The following is a 22,883-nucleotide window of genomic DNA, read 5'->3' as shown; positions in this document are numbered from 1 at the left end:
GCACCATGTTTCACCATGTTCGACACAATGTCGCTCTGTGTCGCTCTGTGTCGCTACTGGAAAGCTCCCCATGTAGGACCGGAAAAATCTCTAGATCGCACGGTTCACTTGAGAAGTGGCCTTCATGGCGTTGAGAACTGAGTAAAAGATTTTAACAAAATTTCTTCGTGCTTGAAACCAAACTTCGAACTGTTGTTCATGTTGTTAACCTTCACGCGAACCATAACTACGGTCTCGCGAACAAACTCAGTTTAACTGTTTATAAAAAATACACAAGAAATAAAAAGATCTAACGAAATAAATATGACAACATCGCCCTTCAAAAATTAAAATAAATCTCCAATTATCAACATCGATAATATTCGAAAAAACAAATGCTCTCACTTGATAAAATAATTGGCTTGATAGTGAATATGGTTAGCTCGCTATGAAAAACTCGTAAACATTTTTGCCAAGTTAATCAGGCAGATAGAACTTGCACAATATATGTTATATTGTCCTCGTGTTCTGGAATCATAAGAAATTCATCGAAATTTCACAAATCGGTGAACCAGGCCATCTTCAGTTTTGACCTCAGTGGTCCAACAGCTGGCATTGGCAACATGTCTGTTGCAGAAATAATTCAGCATTATCAACGAAGTATAGAAAAATGTTCAGGAAACGAAGAAAGGGTGGGTAGCCGCTCCAAAAATATTACATTTATATCATGCTAACACAAGCCACTTCCTCACCGACAAATTTTCCGCCCCTTGTAATCTGATCGACATAACCTAAAAATCATATGAAATCGCTAAATGATGTAATTTGTCAATGTCACTGCTGCAGCAGTTCCAGCAGTTTGGCAATTAACTTTTGGAGCTGCTAGCGAATTTTGTCTTCTTTTACTCAAATTGATTTGACGTATCGCGGTATTCATCATGTCATGTAATCCTTATTGTTACCATCTGCCATATATGTTGCTGCTTCTCAGATTTGCTCCAATTTATCTGTTGCAATTGTAATTCACCACTAATGTGATTAGATTGAGAGCCGAGACTTCTATTAATTTTATTGAAATTAGGATTAAAATCAGCATATAGTTGCAATAAGATTAATTTTTGTTATAAATGAAACAGGTTTTGAGATAAAACTTGACATTGCATTTGCAGGATTGAATTAACGGCATAATTTTATGCACCTTGATTATTAGTCACAAGAACATACTATTGGCATATTTATAACGAAATGGATTTTGGAGAATAAGATATTTGTGGGTCAACGATATTTCATAGACTAACTATTCTCAACAAAGTCGAGATGCATCGAAAGCAAAACAACTCTTAATTAGGATGAATTGACTTCCCGTCCTTAAAATTAGTTTCATTCTATGTGTCAAATTGTATTAACATGATTGAATAGGAACAAACATAGGTAATGAATCTGACTCAAATCATCCTACAATTTGAAAGTGATAAAACGGATATCCTTATAAGTAGTTGGTCATGAATGAATAAAATTTGACATCAGAATTAAATCAATTACGTACGATCTAATTCGGTCCATTGTATTTGATTTTCAGCTTTATCGTCTAAATCATTTATTATCTTATGGATAGGTGAAACTGAAAATGATTCATTTTTTCAAATTTTACATGAAAATAAAGCTCGGATCATCAATATTTTCCTATAAAATGTTATGATTCCAAATTTTAATAGTTTCTTTCAAAATAATATCCTTGAATACTCCAACGAACCTTGAACTTTGTTTAATTGTGAGTGTAGCGATAATTCATTTTAAAATTATTATCTACATTCTGTAAAGAAAAGAATCGAGAGGAGATAATAAGTTTCTATTTCTCTACCAAATATTATCATTTTCTCTAAATACAAGTGGTGCTAACTTATATCAAAGATCAAATACTCAGTACTTGTTAAGAAAAATTCCATTTTAAAAAAGTATGGGTAAAAACCTTCTTAATATTTTGCAAAAACACGTGTTGGAATATTTTTTTCACTTCACTGGAAACTCGGTTATTTCAGAAATGTCTGTGAAAGAATCTGAATCACAGAAACGTCTACTTTCTGAATATCTCATAGCAAATAATTTATCACTTGAAGACCTTAAAAAAATTTGAAAGAGTGATTCCCGTAATCCGTATTTTCTAATTGATCTTTTGAAAAATCAAATCGTTTGGCATGACTATAAACCAATCGAGTTTCAGCAAAATGTAATGTCATTTTCTTCCTCAGTTTTTAGTACAATCAGTGTACCAAAAGAGACATATTTTCAGTATATATATTCAGAGGCATTGACATGTAGACGTGGTCTAGAGAACCAAAAAATTTAAGAAAATTATAAGAAAAATGTGTGTCCTAATCATAAATAAGTATAGTTAGTTTTTCTTAGGAAAATCTGCTTTATGCTTCATAGTCTCTACACACAGAGTAATAATAACTTTGTATACTTATAATTTATTAGCATGAGAAGTATTTTACTGTATTGCCACGCAGACTATAACCACTTACTACATTTACAATAATTTTAAAAACTGTAACTACAAGAGATGCTTCTGGAGTCTTTGTAAGTTTCATGGCATGACTTTCTTAACAGATGCTTTACTGCATTGGAAAGCTGTACAGATTGCCAGTTACCGTGCAGCATTTACAAGAGACAGGAGTTGGTAGGACAGTGAATGGCCTGCGAAAATATGTTGGGGATGTTGGTGATGCTGCCAAAGCTTTGGTTGCCAAATGGAAGACAATGGTCGCTGATGAGGAATCCAGCGACGGAGAAGGAGCAACAGACGACGAGGCGAACATATCCGAGCCTCCAGATGACTATGGCAACAACTCACATTCTAGAAAAAACGATAAGGATAGTAGCGACGACAGAGATGATAATAGGAAAGAATCAAGGTATATGGGCAATATAATAGTAAGACCATTTAGGTGTTGAATTTAATTACCGTGCAATGATACGTAATACTTAAATAATGTTCATAGAATGTTTCAATAAAATCATTATTATTTTTTAACTGCATCAAGTTTCAAGTAATTTCATATGCTCACTGCTACCTTCATCTTAAATTATCTGCAGTATGCATATTTTTCAAACAGGTAGGTAACTGTTTAAATATTTTTGTACTTGTTGATGGAATTTCGAGGTTCAACATTCGCGATGCACTATTGAATGCTTAGTGTAATTGTTACAAGGAGTTCCTCCTAAATTAGGTTCACTTTTGTTGGTGAAGTTTTAAAGAATTCTTTGAAATTTCTCCAATTCCTGTGTAATACTTTCGAATATCAAAGGAACTTATAGAATATTATGATATATTTACGATCTCTTGAAATCGTGTGAAACTCTTGGGCTTGATGTAAATTTTTTGTATTTGATGATTCATTTCTACAAGATCTTTGGAATCCTGAGATCTCTGAAAACAATTGGTGACAATACTTGAAACTATATCAAATTTCACGAATTTTTTGTCATCCATAATACTGAGAACGACCTCAAACCTAACATCCTTTCAATCTAGTGTCTACAGAGAGTTGTGGTTAGATAACTGGATTTCTAATTTAGAATGTAGTTCTGATGTTTTATTTTACAGGTCTGGAAATCAACAATTGAAAGAGAAACGCGGAATTAAACCAAGCAAAAATGAAACAGTAAGAAATAATTTAAAAATATGTTCCGCAGATAAGTCTAAATCTAAAGATAGCTATAGCAGCAAATCCAATAGCGGCAGTGGCAGTGAAAAAGATAGACACTCAAAAACTGAACTAGATAAATTGGAGTTAATTGCTGAATCAAAAGATGAAAAAGAGGACAGACGCGAGGTAAAGTGTCATTCCAAGTCTGACAAGAAATCAAAAAGTGATAGAAGTTCCCGGGATCACAAGCATGACTCAAGAAGAGATGAGAAAAGTAAGAGCAAGGATAAGGATGGTAGTAAAGTAACCGACGATTTGAAAAGAGATTCCTGTAAAGTATCTAGCAGTAAGTCTCGGGATGTAAAAAAAAGTGACGGAAATCACAGGAAACGGAAATTAGATAGTTATAATGAGAAAGAAAGCAGTAAAAAAAGGAAGCATTCGGAGTCTGACAGTGAAGAAGAAAACGAACAACTTGCTACAAACTGTGAAGATGAGCGTAAAAAAATTTTAAAAGCACTGTCTAGTGAATCAGAATCTGAGGAAGAAATTTCAAACATTCAGATCAAAGTCGAACCGCCGTCGCCTCCATCTCAAAAAAAGGACAATGATCACCGGAACGAAGAAGTACGAAGCGAAAATAAAAGCATGAAGGAGAAGTTGGAAAGTCGAAACGTGAATAAATCGAAAGGATCTGAAACTGGTGAAAGAACAAAACGTGACGAAGAGAAACGCAAGAGAAGAAGCAGCAAATTGGAAGATAAAACAGAGCATAGAAAGAGCGAAAAACGAAAAGATGACGGACACCATTTAAACAGAGAATCTTCCAAGTCAAAAATTAACTCTAGCGTTTCTAGCAGTAACGATAAAATTAAGGATAAAGATAAGGACAAGGAAAAGGAGAAACATAGAGAAAAAAAAGAGAACAAAACTCACAGTGATTTAAAAGATGCCAAGGCATCGTCCAATTTCAAAGAACCGAAAGAAAAGAAAAAGGTTAAGAAGGAAATGAATGGTGATGAGGGGATTGATTGCAATTCTGGTAAGTTTCTCTTTTGCAATATTTTTCATTAATAATCAATAAACTAAGAATGCGATTAGTTTATTTTTTATTTTTTATAGACCTACATATACCATTGTTTCAATTAACGAGGCTTGTACACCTGGAAGATTCAAATAGGCCAATTTAGAAGAATTTTTTTTAGTAAAAATCTGTCACATTCATAGAATCCACGCTCTTCTTGTTCAATAATAAATATTTTTGTAAATGTATTTACGAATTTCATTATAATATGTACATGGGCCAATCCATGAACCTTCAACCAGCTTTATAGAATTAAAATTTCTATTTGGCTGAAATTAGGATGTTATAATGTACACTGTGTTACGAAAATCCTCCAATTTCTAAGTCTCTAGGCCTTACCATCTACAAGAAAGATGTGCAAGAGTATTTTTTCGTCTTATGAAAAAAAGTCTAATTTTCCGGAACATGACACGTTTTTTTTGACATTTTGAATCTTGTATATGCGAAGGCCCAAAAAATTATCTTCATTTTTCTGTGTCAAAAACAGAATATTATGGAGTATATCCTGAATTTTTCATAGTGGAATAAAAATCAATGGACCTATTGCGATTCGCTATAATATTGTTACTTCTGATGTAAAAATACCACAATCAGCGCAATTTTACATACAATCTTCATACGAAAATGAAGCCAGGAAATATACTTATTCCTACAATAACTGATAATTCAATTACAACAATACATTTTTCGCCATTATTAATACATAAAAAAACTTTTTGGGTATTTATATTTGGTGTTACATGTAGAATTGTGTTGGCTGCGGCATTTTTGCATTATTGATGCATAGCCTTTGATAATAGTCAAAGTAAGTGACAAATAACGGGGCAATAAAGACTCTAGTATCGCTGTAAAATGGTTTGGAAAAACCAATTTTTTTAATTCTCCAGTTACATAGGCTTCCTTAAAATAATTACTATTTTCATTGGTACATTTCTCAAGTAACAGAGTCTGCAGGTTTTTTTTTTACATCTATTTGTTGGATGAAATGTGTTATTAAATATGGTAGAGAATTTTTATATTACGCTTTTCTTGAAAACCGAAAGAGAGCATTGAATAAGAACTTCAAATATCAGCGATTACTATTTTATGAATACCTGAAAATGGGTATAAATGCGGTGACAGAGCAGTCAGAAAGGTGACCCTCCTCTTATCGACAATTTTGCGAACCCCTGAGAATTCTTATATCTTCTACTGATTATTAATTATTAATTAATTATTACACAGGTGCAAGTTTTGCTGAGGCTCTTGGAATGTGCGCTTTTCCTTCAGTAACTTCTCGTAAACGAAACAGCTCGCCAAATCTTTCTTCATCAAAGACAATTAAAACTGAACCAGGCACTTCGTCAACTTCACATAGCAGATCTCCGGTTAGAATTACGAATGAAGTATCTTCGAGCAACGACAATTCGGTATACGTTTTTGCATACTCATTATATAGTTTCAGAACAACCTTGTGACCTCATTAAAGAATGTATGAAGTTTGTTCCTGAGATACTGAAAATATTTCTTTTTTTTGTTTCAGCCACCGACTCTTCTGTCACCGAATGTTAAGCTTGAGCCATTAAGTGTTGATTTAGCATCAACTTTACCTGAAATCAGTCCTAACTACAAACCATTGCCATATGTAAATCCTCTACAACGTAAGCAAGAGGAAGATAGGGTTCTTAACAATGTTATCTATGCCAAGAGTCAAAGGTAAGCAGGTAACTTTGCTGGGTTAAATAATAACCAAATGGGGTAGAACTCAACATGATTTTTGCGCTCTAGTAAAGAAGGTATTCATATAAATGTTTACAATCTTCTCGCCAACTATGTGGCCCTGTATTTGGCTTCAATAGGCTTTTTTAAAACAAACGAATCATCAATTTCATATGGTTTTTCTAAAAAGGTTTCAATTGATTTTTCTCATTTTTCATTGGATGACTTACATATTTGTTATAACTATTTACACATCGGTATATTATGAGATTTATGGGAATTGGTCAATGTTCCATTAATTCAAGTCATGATGAATGCTTTTCAGAACAAAAGTCTACTCTGGAAACAAGTCTGGATGTAACAATGTTCCAACACTTTACGACATGTGTATCAGGATATTAATTGAAAACATTGAAGGTGAGATGCATAGTATTGCTTACGGTTTTAATCTAGCTGGACGAATAGTAGTAATAGAAAGTCTTCAGACTATAAAGCTGTAGAGATTTATGACATAGGTATAGACTAGAACCAGCAGATGACGGACCCTTTGGAGAAATTTTTTTTAAGTCAACTAAAGACTTAACAGAAAGCGTCACTTTGAATTTTCATTCAAACTGATATAGTACTCATGCAAATAATTGTCATAATATATCAATTACAGCTCTAGAATTTACTGGTGGAGTTCCATACGACATTATTAAACCAGTTTTGGAACGAGCTACACCAGACCAACTCTTTTCACTAGAACATTATAATCCTTATTTAATTGAGGATACAGATACACTTTGGCAGTATCACTGTAATCGAGAATTCCGGTCCAAACAGCGCGAAGAAATGGAAACATGGCGAGAGATGTACATGGTATGACCCGAACTTCTAATAACCCTATGCATTCAATTTTACTGTGAAGATTTTTATCTTATAGTTGTAGTTTAACCGTGAACTCTTCCTCTCTTTTACTGTAAAAATAAGAACGAAAAATCGGAGACTGAATCTGGTTGAATTATTGTAGAATAGTGTACACAATTTTTCCTTACAAAGTAGAAAGTCAAGAAAATAATTGTGAATGAATTGATTTTTAATATAGCGATGCTTGGATGAACGAGAAGCAAAACTGAAGGCTTTGACTGCAAACATAAAACAGTCTATAGACAAATCTCTCCCAGTAAGGCAAACAAAGCTTGCTTATGTTGACAATGTGGTAAAGCCCCCACGAAATGTACTTCGGAAACAAGCCAAGTATGGCACTGCGAAGGATACTACCACATCTACATCCGACCTCAAAAATAAACTTATTTCTGGTAGTGGCGCACCTACCAATATTTCTGTTCCTGCACCGCCGATGGCACGATCACGAATATCATGTATGCATACATAAACTTTGAATAAGTGTTCCTAAATTTGAATGTGCATGGAACTATTTCGTCCACGTTCTTGTCGGATTATTATGACGCTCTTCAACTATGTAGATACATCATTTTACGAAAGTTGAAGATTTTTTTACATATAAATATCAATTGACAGGAGCCCGAGATATGTTTGTTATTGTCTAATAGTGTTTATTTGTTTACAGCTTCGAGTGTAGTGAAGAAACCGAAAGCTCCACTTATGGCCAAAGCTTTACAATTGATCAAAGGAAGATACAAACGATAGTGTACCTAACTATGTAATCTTCGTTACGTGATGAGGTATAATACGTGATCATGAACTACATCAATGTAATGAATTTATATTACTGATATCTGAGTGATTAGGCTTATTTTTTGTAATTAACAGTGACAAACTGATATTATATTTCCTTATTTTTAAGTTTAATTTTCCAAATTCCCAATCTGCTTGAGATTGATTGTATGATTGTAGACCTTAATCATTAAACGAATAACGGTCAAATATAAGTCATTATAATCAGTTCAGTTTATTATAATCGTTAGATTATATTACGTAAACAGCGAGGGTAACAATTGCCGGACTTTTGAGATTTTTTCTGATAAAAGAACCAATCTAGTTCGATGTAGATTTTGTCTGATTTACCAAATCCTTCAAATTAGGTATTAATGTATCCATATTAAAATTTTTGTGTGAAATGCAAAAAGGCGATATCTGATCCTCATTTTTCATCCATCTACTAAGGAATTACTGTTTAGTTAGTGATTTTGAACAATGTGGCGCATAGAGTGCCCACATTGTCGGTATCCAAATTAATCGATTAGTGAATTCACCCAATCGAAATATCACATAAGATCATTTTTTTTTTTTTCTGAATCCTTAAGACTAAGTGCATATTACTCAGCCTTACATGTGAAAAGCATTGTACGATACATATTTATATTAGATACTAGGGCTGTACGGCTACTGAATTCTTCAGGTCGGGTCGGGAAAAGTCTATTAGTTTCGGATCGAGTTCCCGAGGTTTTTTAGATTCCTAAAAACATGGAGATTCCCGAAAATATCAATTTTGTTGAAATTTTTGGGATTCCCGGATCTCCCGATGAAAGATGATCTAATGTGTACTGAAAATATTGATGTTATTTAGATATACTATTTACTATCAGTATTTATCCAAAATAATCAATATTAGATAAGTTGGGTTACTCACGTTTCAGGTTTCACAAAAATTTCAGGGGTCTGATTTTGATTTATTTTTTACTCGTGAAAAAAAGGTTTGCCATCTAAAAGCTGACCTCTGATTGGTTTAGATGGTGCTTAACACCGTTTTCACGAGTGAAAAAGAAAGTCAGGCCCCTGGTTTCACAAAGATTGTGGGTCTTACGAAGTTTTCAGATTTCCCGAAAATCCCGGTTTCCCGACCAGTCTGGAATCGCCAAAAACCCGATCCGATACAAACCGTCCCGAACCCGAACTTTTTTTACCCGAGTTTTCGGGAACCTGTACAGCCCTATTAGATACATATTTGTTATGACACGAAAGTCATATTAAATGTGATTGTTTTGTCCATAAAAATATTCTTATTTACTCATAAGTTGTTCAGTTAGACAAAATATTTACTGAATTCGCCTGGCATTTTGTTTTTATCCATACTAAATCTTGAGCTTTTTTCACGTTTCAATTGAAGTAGTAAAATTACTAATACTGATAATGTAAGTCATTTGCGTAACTGTTAAACTCCGTCATTTTAATTGTGCCTCTATTTCAAAAAAATAGGTCACGCTGATAGCATTCATTATAGTTATTATTAGCAATTATTTTTATTCATACACAGTAGCCTTCTGGTAGTGAAAAGGCAAGTCTTTATTTTGATAGATTTTAGTAATCGAGTAATTCGTATGAATGTCGATATTCATACACTGAGTTGTAATGGATCAAAATGATATCGATTGAATTGTACGTTCTGAACAAAAACGTCATCTATGAACACCAATAACAGATTAATTAAATGCTATTCAAACTTGATTCCTACTGAATGGAAATGGTTCTGTCTCTATTCCCTGTGCAACAATTTATATCCGTCTCAAACGTTCACAAAAGAATACCTAGTGTATTGAATGGCGCGAAGAGAAAAATATAACTTTAGGCACAGTCAAAATTGAATCCCAAACTGTACTTTCTGATCACAAATATTTTACAAAAATTTTAAACCTCTATTCAATTGGTTACCCCTAAATTGTGAAACACAGTTTTTATTCATGAATATCATGGTATTGCGGTAAATGGAAAGCGTTTTTTATGGTAACAGTTTTTCTTAGGTAATGCTGCCATCAATGAAAACAAACTTTTCGTTAGTTTACGTAATCATCTGATAACATCTCTAAGTGACAAATGCTATCTAATTTAACTTCTGATTTACTAAACTTGAAGTTGAAATTTTTAACCACGGTTTACTTCCATTCTTCATCACTTTATAAAGAAATGTGAACAATTCGAATGCTTGGAATGCATATAAATTCATTAAAAAAAATTGTGTCAAAACATTAGGCTTTTAAAATTGTATTTTCGGTTTGTGAAATATAAATTTAATTTAAGATATTATTATTTAAGTGAGTTAGGAATCAAGGATATATAATAATGAATTCCAAACCGTAAAAGAGGAAGAAATGTATTTAGTATACATGTGGATATACATAATTATATATGGCTCGTTTATACAGCGTGCATGAAGTTATAACAGAAATTTCTTCACATTATAACGATTCGAGTTTTCACTATGTACGTATAAATAAAGTCACTGAAGACGACTTTAACCGATAAAAAATATTTTCCATTGTTATTGTTATATATTTATCTTTTCACTCTTAATATCATTACACCACTTGCTTGTCCTATCCATCTCAATAAATTAAAACGTGTTTACTTGTGTCGTAAATTGCCTGTAAACCGAATGTTATATCCGAATTTTAATTTTTCTAGCTATGAAGACAATTTTATGAGCTAATGCACAAGACTGAATGAAAAATTTACCAAATTCACATTACATTCAATATCGTGTTTGTTCTGCCTTACATGTAAAGAATAGTTGATTTGTACCAGAATTTGCAAGTGTCTTTGTTCCTTGTTCTATATTATAACTTGTTACAGAAGTTACTTCTACCTACCTCCTAATATCCTGCAACCAAACATAAAATACATATAAAATAGGATTGTTAGAATTTAAAAATACTAATACCGTTATCAGTATTTCAATACTGTAGCAACAACACATAAAGTTGCAGTTGGTAATTTTATGTGTCTAGTTAGCAGCAATGATAAATTAATTTCACAAATGTTGATGCTTGCTTCACGTACTGATTGAATCCAAAAATTATTCAAGGAAATAAACGATATCAAATTTAAACCATTCGTTGGAAAGAAGGCAAACTTGTAGTTGCTATAAGTTCCTCGTAAATACCCATTCAAACATTTATTCAGTTGAAGGATAAAAATTATTCAAATTAACGAAGCAAACAAAATTATTCCGAATTATTCTGAGCCAGGCAAACAAGAATTAAATATTCTGTACACTTACATATACGCCCAAAAATTATACTATGCCAATATTGTTCAGGTACTTAACAATGTAAAGTATTCAACGTGAACTAAAAATGAACGAAATATTCCATAATATTCGAATTTAAGAGATACTACATTTTTTATGGACGAGTATGTCCATTGTGCATACATAACTACGCAAAATCAACTATCGGTATATACATCATGGAACTAATTGTAAACACTTTATATAATGTTTACTCGTTATCAAATTTGGTTCACCAATCACTTAGGACTATGAAGTAGGGTGGCAACACTATAGTATTTTTGTACATCATTATCAAAGTATTGGTTTGCAGAGATAAAAATTTACTGAATACAAGTGATGTATTTAAAAGAATTCAAATCGACAAGTAAAACGGTAACAGGATTTTTTATACTAACAAATCGTCTGATATACGAATGAAGAATATCTGCGAAATCAAATGTTTGGCTGGTGAATACGATATTTGGAGGTCTATACGATAACGTCGAAATCGATTAGGCACTCCCTTAAGAAAAAAAGTATATAGAAAAAAAAGCAACCAAAGAAACCATTACCAAACTGTTATGGTGCTATGAAGCTCCTTCAAGTTATCTGTTCCCGAAGGACAATAAGTCCGTTGTCAATTGATATTTTCAATTAACAAAAAAACTTCATAAAACCTTGTACTAACTATGTCTAAAAATTCGACCTTGTTCTTCTAATACCCGCGTAAAAAAATGTTAAACATCGCCGTGTCGAAACTTTACTTGAGTCTATTTTGATGAAAATATTCCTTTGGGACTTGGTCGATGTTTACAAAAAAAAAAAAAAAAAACCCAGGTTGCTATAAGAAATTCTAATATTTTCAAGGGCGCTTTTTCAACATCCTGTATAATTCACGATTTTTGAGGAATTCTCGGTTGCTGGACATCATGAAAAAAGATAAATTGGAAATGGGTATATTTTCAAATGACAGAACTTGTTAAAGTATGAGTAACAACAGTTTAGGCAGATCCAAAGTATATTATATAGAAAAATAAAGACATAAGGTGCCATTCTGTGAGGATGAAACACAGTTTAGAAAGATGGATAATTTAGAAACAGTTTAGAAACTTGAAAATGTTACGAACAGTCCCATACCTCGGTAATATGCATTAATAGGCACTGATAAAACAGTTAGCCACTCTGCTAAGTTCTTGCATGCAGTTCTACGCCGTATGTGATTTTAAATTTGGTCAGTTTAATGTTTTTAATAAGAGTATGAAGGTTTTACATAAAATTTTATCAATGATATATACACAAGTTGGTAGTAATAAAGAAAAAAGTCCTCTGAACTCACTGTATAATCGTAGCTCAACCAAAGTATGCATAAAATAATATATCTAAAATATACCGAAAGCCACGAAAATTGGTTAGCTACCCACAAACTCAATTTCATAAGGGCACAGAGCCGCTGGCGTAGAGGAAGGGCATAAGGAATTAGCGCAATAAACCAAAACCCTAAGAGCTTTGCAAGAACTGGAATTCAAACCACCTCCAATTTGCTAATAGTGAAAATAATAACATACTGAAAGACAGCTTTGAATAGAATTTACTTTAATACTCGTGACAAAGTTACAGAACAATGACTCTGGTTTAATTTAAAACGCTTGATCCTAACACGGCGGGTACGTTTATAAAACATAAGATAGTTTTAAAAAAAAGTAAGTAAGAAAGAAAATTGATATTATTAGTGAAATCAAATTTGCGTTCTAATTTGAGATTCAAATTATAAGTAAAATCTCGCATGCTAATTTTATGGTTTAGTAATATTTGTACTAAATTGTATCATACTGCAGAATAGATGCTTAACTCTAAAACACTGGTACACACTGTACACTGGTTGTCTCACTCTCAGAACTGTTTTCATCCTCCTATAGTGCGTCTGAAGAGTGCCTTCATTTGTAGTCGAAAATTTGCACGAATTATCGTTTCCGAACTGATGCAAAAAAAAAAAATTCTCTGTTCGGCTTATTACAAAGATTTGGTTAAAGGCGAAGTAGCACTTTCTTCGAGGAACGTGGATGGTATTATATACACCCAAGCACACAATTCAAAGATTAACAAAATGTTACTCCATAGTTGATAGATATGAAAAGTGGAAAACGTTCTAAAAGTTTTCATCATATCTCAATAACTGAGTCTTTTTCTTGCTCTAAGTTTTCTCAAACATTCATCTCAAGGTATTACAATAAAAACTTTACAAAAATTGTGGAGACCGACCACGATTGATACTGCGAAATGAAAAATGTACAATTTTACTGGAGGACATACAAAGACCCGCAGAGAAAAAAACTGAGATTGACCATCCTATTTACATTTACAAAAACGCATAAAAAATAGCGAATGTCAATTATTATTTGCACTTCGTTCTACTTGTGAGTAGTGTTAGCAAGTATATAATTTCGTTTGTGTAAAACCATATTGCCTGGAGGACTAGGTTCTTGGTGCTGGATGTTAGACTGAAAAATTGTTCTTTACTCTTCCGGGTCGTTCTATAGATACATTTCAAAACAGTTAGTGAAATAAGTTTATAGAATCACGAATTAAACTGCATTTAGTATCAAAATAGATTCAGAACAATGTGTTAATGTGCATGTTTGATTTGTGAAAAGTGATGTTCAATCCAAACAAGATTATTCATTAAAGATAAAGAATAATTTAGTACAAAGTATCTGAAAGGAATATGCAACTCACTATGTGAAAATGCTCCAAACATTTATATCGTTTCGAAAATTCGCATGTTTACAATCAGATCTTGCTCAGATGTGCTACAGAGAATTATTCGACAGCCCAGAGACGCATGTAGCATTTTTTCAGATCTCTGTCTGTATAATATAAATAAGCATTTCAATCCAATCGTTGAGAATGCAGGTTAAAATAGCATATTGTACAGATCATTTTGCTATTCATCGCACATTGAAATACGCATTGTTTTTCAAAGACGGAATTTATAGACAATTTCGCATCGCATGACTTTTTCTCATCGTTAATGTAGTGTATTTATCAAATGGTTTATTGGAATTCATTATAAAACTTCTAACAAAAAAAATCTTCAACAGTACTATCGCTAAAGCCATCAACACAAATGAAAATTGATGATCTTATTAAATTTAGATAGTTATGGTTAATGCTGATAAATACAGATACTGTCAACTATTATGAGGCCTTATACAGTAATTGCTCACTTATTCTTATTTCCTTTCCTCCAGTGACGAGAATAAAATAAATAATTCATAACTCAGTGACAGTAGTATACACACATTAGCCTACGATGTTCCAATACAAACAAGTGAGTCATTCTTGTGGTAGTATTGTAGCGATAGAATACTTGAGCAATTTGTTGGATATACTTGAGAATTGTCTTGTCCAGATTGTGAGTTTGTGTTGTCCCTGAAAAATTCACACTCATTGAATTATACCAGTATTCGTTTATCAATGTTTATCTACAATAGCTCCGTCAAGTAGATGATTTTAGTTTCAATGTGAATGATCGCATTCAGATTTTTTCTGTAGCACACTTCTGATTGGAAAGTGATATTTTGTCTTGGAATTTCAAAGCCCATTGAATATGTTGTAATTTAGTTTCATACATACCCATTACTAGTATTTATGTGTCGTTGGGTGGACCAAAGTCGCACTACTCCATCTATACTGGCACTAGCAATATACTGGCCATCAGAACTCCAATCCAAATTCATTACTGTATCCTGGTGACCCTTTAACTCAATCAACTGGGTATTCGTTGCTAAATCCCATATAGATACACTTTTGTCGTCACCTGTTGGACAGAATTCTTATGACGATTTCTAACGATTTCATAGTTACAACAATTATTGGACAGAAGTGATATTTCGATGACATTAGTAATGTCATAGCAATGTCCGCATTCATAATAGATCTTATCGTTAACTTGTATTTACGGAATTACTTACCGGCAGCGGCTAAATACTTTCCATCTGGACTAAAAGCAAGACTGTAAATTGTTGAACGAGCGCCGACATAAACTCTAACCAAACTACCATCATCTTTGCTCCATAGCCTTATCGTTTTATCTGCTGAACCGGTTGCTAAATATCGGGCATTGGGATGAAATCTAATGCACTGAAAAGAATACTGGATAAATATTTTTCACATCCTCGTAATTCAAATTTAAAATGTCAGTTGCGATAAGCGTTCCTGTTTTAAACTCCAACTTGATCAAAAAAAAACACATGATAACTACTTACATTAACATCTAGAAAGTGACCCGCAAATATCCGAAGTGGAAAAGTTCGATCTAGCGACCAAAGTTTGGCAGTACGATCGTGCGAACCAGTTGCTATGTACAAATTAAATACACTGGTATCCATGCACCATACAGGATAATTATGCCCGCTGAAATATGAAAGGTTGTTATTGATGATCACATATATTATCCACAAATGTTCGACAAATACATTGATAAAGTTTCACGAAATGCTGGTGAAACGTGTATATATTGGTATTGTTTAAATGCCTATCAATTGCTAAATGCTGTTTATGGTTCAGGTATAATAAAACTAGCGTAAAACTATAATTGGATAATAAAATGTGGTATGCACTTGTATATAGCTGCACAGGAATAATCGCTCAGTCGCCATGCTCTCATATCTTTGTCACTAGATACAGATAGAAGAACATCAGCTTCGGGAATGAATTTTAAATCATGTACCACGTCTGTATGCCCTCGCATCACAATTGCCCCTGCTTCATCCCTTCAAAACACCAAAACACAAGTCATGAGATGAATATGAAACTTTTAATGTCACTAGGTGCAAATGTATAGTATGACTGGTCGATTTAGTAAAATCCTTAGAGCAGAAAGTAAATGCAATTTACGGAAATTTCCGTATACCATTCATTGAATAAAACTTACATATGGTCCTCGGTCCATAAACTTCTACTGGTGGATGGATTGTTAGATGCAAAATTAAGCGGCGCTGCTTTAAGTCTTGGCCTTGTAAGTACCGTATCTGAGATGCCCCACAGTCTTATTTCAGAAGTGCTAAATCCGGCTGCTAGCCTGTCTATGTTCGGCGTAATTGAACCGCAGCTAGCGCTAAAGAAGTGGAAATATTTTTATGTGCTCACAATATTATATTGAAAGTTAGAAAATTATTTAAATTCGGGTTTAATTTAATTTTGCTATTGGATGAAATATGGCTAGGTAAGTAGAGAGATACCAAAATTTTCAAATATCATTTAGAAGGGGCTCCATGCTTAAACTCGGAAGAAACGTGTTTCATTTCTTCGATTGGCATAAAAAAAAGAAAATTAATAATTCTGAACGAAAGATTGTTTGAAAAGCTTTTGTCACCATAATCGTTGAATTATTTCCAAAAAAACGGCCATTTGGGATGTTCGATGAAAAAAACTTTCGGTAAGTGAACCTGACGCATGGAGTTCCTCCTTAACTCTAATCGATCACTCTGGGTGAATTTCACCAAAAACATTTTTCAAACTCCTAGTAGAGTCCCTTAGTCGTGGAAATAGACCTCGTGGTGCTATTCTTCATGAGAAAAAAAGACCTTTTTTTCAAAATTTTTGGCACTTTCTTTAACTTTGCCGATGTTCTAAAATATTTAAACAATCAATTTTGATTAAGAAAACTAAGAGACCTTTTTCTGCGATCTTTAAACAGTACCTGGATATTTTTTTTTATTTTTAAAACTCATTTTTGAAGCTAAAAATCACTTTTGGGGTGAGTTTCACCCAGCGTGACCATTATGCGATTTTACTGAGGCGTGACCGACTAGGGTTCATAAAACAATACAAAACACATGAAACTTACTAAAACTTACTTTTCATTGGCATTATTAATTGCATAGACCCTCAATGGTTGATGAACGTTACTACGAATCAATCGAATAGCTTCTTGGAGTTCACGCATTTCACGATCTACACCTGTGCCCGAAGGTTGCTCTACATGACCGTTAATCACCGATTCTCTATTCGGTCCACGTTCACAACTTCTATCTTCATCTGGATGTACTTCTGGTATTTTTCTGATGATTGTCACATGTGTATTTATTACCTAAACAATGATATTAAGATTTTGAAAAACAATTCAGCAGGAAAACTCGTGTAAGGATATTTCATAGTCACCTGATCGGTTGCCAAAAAGTAACGATTTTTTATCTTTTTAGTTTGAAATGCAATTATGTTATAATTTCTGATATCAGAGGAACAGAAGATGAGAGATAATTTTTTCTTTATATTGAAAATTGAATAAATTTTTGTAACTCTTGTTGTAAGACACAAGGTGACAATCAATTATTACATTACCTGCATTAAAATAACATGTCCCTGTTTGGCGAGAAACTTTTGAAGACAGAAGTGAGCATCGTCTGACATATCGACCTTATATTTTCTTGTTCTGAACGCATTAACCAATGGCCTGAGTTCTATATCTTGAATAGAAAATACGCTAGATAGTTCTTCTAAAAAGTCTCGTTCAGTATCAGAGACAAAGTCATTTTGGTACATTTTTAAAAACTGAATAGCTGTCTGTCTGTTACCGCCATGCAACATCTCCAGATATAAATGACAGAATATCGGATATAATACTCCTTGCAGTTCAATCTTCAAGTTTTCATTGTTTATTGTTTGGATCCATATTTTCAATCTGTGGAAGGGAATTCTGTTGTTAAACAAAGTTTCGGCAGCGGAAAAAAAATGGAATATTACTATTATTCAAAGTAAAATGGGAGATAAGTTGGAAATGTATTAATAAAATGATATTTTCTAACGATAAAGGGGTCATATGACAAATCTATCCCAAGTAACCAGTAGAGAGATTCTGTTGAACAAAATCTGCTAGTTATAACTGTAATATCTACAAAATCAAAATTTACAATATGTCATACAGGATACAACGGAAGAGGAAGACTCCATTGTTCATTTTATGAGAAAATCTACTTTATGAAACTGAGCTCAACTTTGTCAGTTTCCAAAGCAGCTGCTTGTATTCTTACTACAGGTAGCTGTAAGAAGAAGCCTTTTACAGATCGTAATTCTACGAGATGACGGTTTGCATTAGTAGTGAGATATGAAATACAAAAACATTTCAAAGACTAACAGTTGAGGGGAGTAGGCATCAAAAACTTTCAGAATTGTTAATTTTTTTTTTTGTTCAATTCTGTTGCTACAATTTCTCCCGAACATTTTGGCGCAAGACAAACTGAAAAATTCGCAAAATTGAGCTCAGGGGTAACGGGAAGGCTTTGACGGCTGAAAATGTGGTGAAAATTCAATTCGCCTTTATAAATTACTGAAAATACATACGCAATTTTTGTTATTTATAGGTTGTTTGTCACATTTTTGTCCATGAAAATTAGTGGCAAGTGCAAAAAAAATATTAATAATAAAGCAAGATATTGAGTGTTAAAGACAACCGTGCGTTCGGGTGTGGTACAGATTTACATTTGTTTTTCTCTAAATAACGTTTGTCTATAGTTTTGCCACGATAACTTATAAACGCTTCAAGATATCGCCTTGGCGTAAAAAAAAAAAAAAAATGTAGATATCACGTTTCTCTACAAACTGAACCTATGTCTATGCAGAAAATTTTATTTTTATTGGTGTTATTACAACAAATGTCATTCATTTTTCCATGTTTTTCAAACTTTAACCGCCTTTGTATTAATTTTCATGTAATATCAAAAATTTTAGGTGCAGTCTGTAGAGGAAGATCCTCTGGAGAGAATGGCGCTTGAAAATTCCTGAAAACTCCAACCGTTCAATCGAAATCGTGGCAATAAGGGAGCAGCGTATGAGACGCGTGGTCTTCTTTATCCGCTCATATCTCTCTTAAATATTTATATTCTTTAAACAGTAATCACTGAATTTCATAGCAAAAACTTTGCAATTAAGAAAATGTACGTATGTTGATTCAGTTCATCACAAATGTCATTTGAATTTTATTCTGTTTTCGGCTTACTTTTGCTGCCCACTCCCCGTAAGTCGAAGATTTGAGTTTCATTGTGCCACAAAAAAAGCTGAATCAAAAATTCAAATTGAGCTATTGTTGAGACTATTTCAAAAATCGTTCGCTGAAGATATATAGAGTGAGTCAATTGAAATTGGGAGAATGGGAGGAGCTTAGTTGATGAATTAAGCCCTATCCCTCAACCAATCTGAGAAATGTATAGTATAACGTCGAGAAATCATTGGTGTTGTTATAAAAGTAAGATTTCAAGTCTACATGTAGGTAACCACTGTGAATAACAAACAATAATGAAGATGTGACAACAAAGGAAAGACGACAGTAGGAAATGTCAACAATTAGGCTTGTCTTGGCATATAAAAGTCATGTTTATTCATAGGCGTATATACCGAACATTCGCTAGATTGGCTGAGGGGTTTGGCCTAATTCGTCAACCATTCTCGGAGTTTCAATTGACTCACTGTGTATACAGACTGACAGCCCTCGATTCATTTTCATGAAGGATTTGCTGGGCATAAGTGGGCACAGGGTAATTCTACTACCCTGCACTTGCCAATTCGTTTTATGGGATCCGAATGCGAAATAGCATCGACATGCAGATAGCAGTTCTCTTGGAATAATTTGTCCACCCAGCTAAATATTTTTGTACTAGATTAGAAAAACATGAGGCTGAAGTTAGTAATGTCAGCACAACGACACAAAGTATTGAAATGACGAGATTTTGAAAAAATACATTTTTACAACAATGTTACAAGCTTTAACTTGATAGAAGAATTAAGTCCAAGTTAGTAAAATTAATGTAAGTCAACATTGAAAAGAAGTAATCATGATGTGATTTCTGTATTTATTTACACGGTTTGTAATTATAAAATAAGAATCTTTTACTTAAATTGCACCGTGATTTTTAATTTTATTACAATTTTAAAGTAATTGGAATAGCAAGTTTTTAAAAAACTGTTTCATTACGTAATGTTGGGAACTTCGACCTTATTCACAAAAGAATTTAAAACAATCCGTTGTTTGAGGTTTTCAATTCAAATTCTTCTAGATAAATTGAAAGAATAAAACACCTTTCTTCCAAGTGCTACAGGTGCAATGTTTGATCCATTCCTCAGGAGTACTGATTTTCGTAAGCCTCGTGAAAGCGAGTTGTAATTTTAATCAGATTGAACTTCGTAACATGATTGTAACGCATTTATCGAACCACTCGTTATTTAGCAACTTTGGAATTAACTGAATGTTAGTAAAAGGTAACAGCGCATTAATAAAACTATTTTTCAAATTCAATTCCTTCAGAGTTATACCAACGTTGTGAAATAATGATTTTTATTTCAAAGTTTCGTGGCGTTAATGTTACTAACGTCTCATGAAATTCCCCTATTTCCCATAACTTTTGGTCCAATCTCTGTGGCTGAGGATTCGATACACTAAAGATAATTCTTAGCAAAATTGAAATTCGTATATTCTCAAAACCCAAGATTCAATTATGACCCTCTACCTGCTTACGCCAGTTTACGATATATATATATATATATATATATATACATATATATGTGTGCAAAAATCATTACATGACATCCATTTGCCTTTGATTGTAAAATGTTAGAATAAATCCCCTCTACTGAATTTCACAGCTTACAGAACTTATACCTCCTGCCCCGAGTGCTTCCACAGCATAAGGCGTAAGTGGTACACTTTTCTACTGCAAGTCGTATCAAACCTGTGTACCTTGTACTGTACGAAAATTAGTCGGTCTCTTGTGTACCGCAAACTACAAAGTAGTATGCCAGTTGTAACATATCATCAATAAATAAGTAAAATGCTCAATGTATCTAGTTGAAAATCCAAGAAAATTGAGCTGCGATCAATTTTGACCCTATGGTGTTTTGAGGGTACAAGGTACAGAAAATAGGTTTTTGGGTGCATATCATAGACCTGTGAAAAGGTGTTTTTCGCACATTGGTGCCAAAATATATTTCAATGAAGCAAAGAACACTATTGGTGCTATTTTCTTAAAACAGCGGAACTGCAGCACGCATCAAGATAAGTAAATTCTGCACTCAGATTTTGATTTAGCATAAAAAACTTTTGGTGAACATTTTTGTACAACATACGATGCAAACAAATGTGAATCATATCTAGGCTGACGAAGCGCATTGTTCTTCAATAGTAGTCATGCACACATTTGGAAATTGATTCTGTGACTGCTAATTTTTTTTCCCTAGTGGATTACATTGTTGATGGACAATTTTAGCTCGTAACGTGTCGCTGCTAACTGTTCGGGCGGCATGCTACGGATTGATGTTTTGCATTGCTAACGTAGTCAACAGAGAAGAAAAATTAGCGGTCGTAGAATCAATTTCCGTATGTGTATCTGCAGATTCAATCGTTCGAAAAAGCAAGCTTAATTAAAAAGCGTTTCAATTTTGAAAAACTAGATCAGTGTAATGTTGAGCAACAATTTAGCCATTTCATAGTCACGAATTGTGACAAAACCACAATTTATTCGACTCTCTGAAATTTATTACTGGAACTCGGTACGAGTATAATAACATCATCGATAAAACTCGATTGTTTAGAAGTTAAAGCGCGTTTAATGGTCGAATATTTTAACAATGATTCAATACTTCATGTTTAGGTAGGTCGATTTTTATTTTGAAAGTCTTGTTTCCAACATGGAAAATAATTTCTCACCATTAAAACATACAGGGCATTATTGTCTTCAACAGCATTAAATTATCACCTAGCTTTACAATGCTTAATCTAAATTTGTTTGAAAAATTCACATATTACGAGTAAAACAGTAGCACAAAAAGTATTTTTTGCTTCATTCGGATATAATTGTCTGTAAACTGAGATATGACAGAAAGTTACTGTCAACATATTCATACCTGGGATGAAAAATTCGTGGGGGACAGTGTTTTGGTATCAGATGTACAATATTGTAAGAAAACTTATAGTTGAAGCACAGAAATAAATAATTACATACTTGTGATATGCTTGATCAGCGACTCCAGCGTCGTTTGTAATAGCGCTAAAGACGATTGAATTCTCACGAGAAGTACTGCACTCGACAGTCGTGCTTAAAGTCATTTCGGCGGCGCTGGTTTGACAATCTCCGCGTTCAGATTTACGAAAAATGTCACTCTCCTGTTAATATATTTGGTAAACATTAAGACAGGTTATGTTATTAACCCAAGGAGGCTAGAACGTAACCGTGCTTTAGGCGCATTTCAAGACACGTACGAGTGTTAATAACCGCACGTATGTACATACCTGATGATAGTGCCTCCGTTTTAAGTAGGATTCGACAGTCGCGTTGATTATGTCAATTTTCGACCGTTTCATTTTTCATTTAAACTGGGTGTTGTATACATGAAAGCAGTTGCATATTTTGAAAAATATGAGGACAATCGCCAACTGCTCGGAATTTGACGCCATCACAAAACTAAACGTGACAAGAACATAAAGAAAAAAGGAGAGAAACAGCTGAAAATCACGCTGCGGCCTCGTAGACCA

General features: G+C 33.5%; 2 protein-coding genes across 2 annotated transcripts; one reads left to right on the top strand and one right to left on the bottom strand.

The window, feature by feature from the left end:
* Window positions 1–108: 108 nt before the first annotated feature.
* On the top strand, window positions 109–9,822 carry LOC124181402 (transcription elongation factor B polypeptide 3-like). The gene is made up of 9 exons (XM_046567964.1): window positions 109–671; window positions 2,590–2,894; window positions 3,587–4,671; window positions 5,938–6,122; window positions 6,236–6,408; window positions 6,737–6,828; window positions 7,073–7,272; window positions 7,499–7,775; window positions 7,985–9,822. The coding sequence occupies exons 1-9, from the start codon at window positions 603–605 to the stop codon at window positions 8,062–8,064; spliced, it is 2,466 nt and encodes an 821-aa protein (XP_046423920.1). The 5' UTR covers window positions 109–602; the 3' UTR covers window positions 8,065–9,822.
* A 627-nt stretch (window positions 9,823–10,449) lies between these two features.
* LOC124181403 (TAF5-like RNA polymerase II p300/CBP-associated factor-associated factor 65 kDa subunit 5L) lies at window positions 10,450–22,824 on the bottom strand. Its single transcript, XM_046567965.1, has 10 exons — window positions 22,641–22,824; window positions 22,354–22,514; window positions 17,705–18,044; window positions 17,221–17,453; window positions 16,296–16,478; window positions 15,982–16,134; window positions 15,628–15,775; window positions 15,334–15,502; window positions 14,996–15,179; window positions 10,450–14,791 (listed from the first exon to the last, which is right to left on the bottom strand). The coding sequence occupies exons 1-10, from the start codon at window positions 22,710–22,712 to the stop codon at window positions 14,668–14,670; spliced, it is 1,767 nt and encodes a 588-aa protein (XP_046423921.1). The 5' UTR covers window positions 22,713–22,824; the 3' UTR covers window positions 10,450–14,667.
* Window positions 22,825–22,883: the final 59 nt, after the last annotated feature.

The sequence above is a fragment of the Neodiprion fabricii genome, chromosome 4 (assembly GCF_021155785.1).
Source record: "Neodiprion fabricii isolate iyNeoFabr1 chromosome 4, iyNeoFabr1.1, whole genome shotgun sequence".
NCBI lineage: Eukaryota > Metazoa > Arthropoda > Insecta > Hymenoptera > Diprionidae > Neodiprion > Neodiprion fabricii.
Note: the sequence above shows the minus strand (reverse complement) of the source record. Positions and strands in the feature narration are given on the sequence as shown.

Bases quoted from the DNA above. Each gene is read 5' to 3' on its own strand.
- LOC124181402 (XM_046567964.1), top strand. From the start codon at position 603: ATGTCTGTTGCAGAAATAATTCAGCATTATCAACGAAGTATAGAAAAA. The intron at 4,672-5,937 runs GTAAGTTTCTCT...ATTATTACACAG, and splicing joins GGGGATTGATTGCAATTCTG to GTGCAAGTTTTGCTGAGGCT. The intron at 7,273-7,498 runs GTATGACCCGAA...TTTTTAATATAG, and splicing joins CATGGCGAGAGATGTACATG to CGATGCTTGGATGAACGAGA.
- LOC124181403 (XM_046567965.1), bottom strand. From the start codon at position 22,712: ATGAAACGGTCGAAAATTGACATAATCAACGCGACTGTCGAATCCTAC. The intron at 15,180-15,333 runs GTAAGTAATTCC...TCTGTCCAACAG, and splicing joins AAAGTATTTAGCCGCTGCCG to GTGACGACAAAAGTGTATCT. The intron at 14,792-14,995 runs GTATGTATGAAA...TGAATTTTTCAG, and splicing joins CACATAAATACTAGTAATGG to GGACAACACAAACTCACAAT.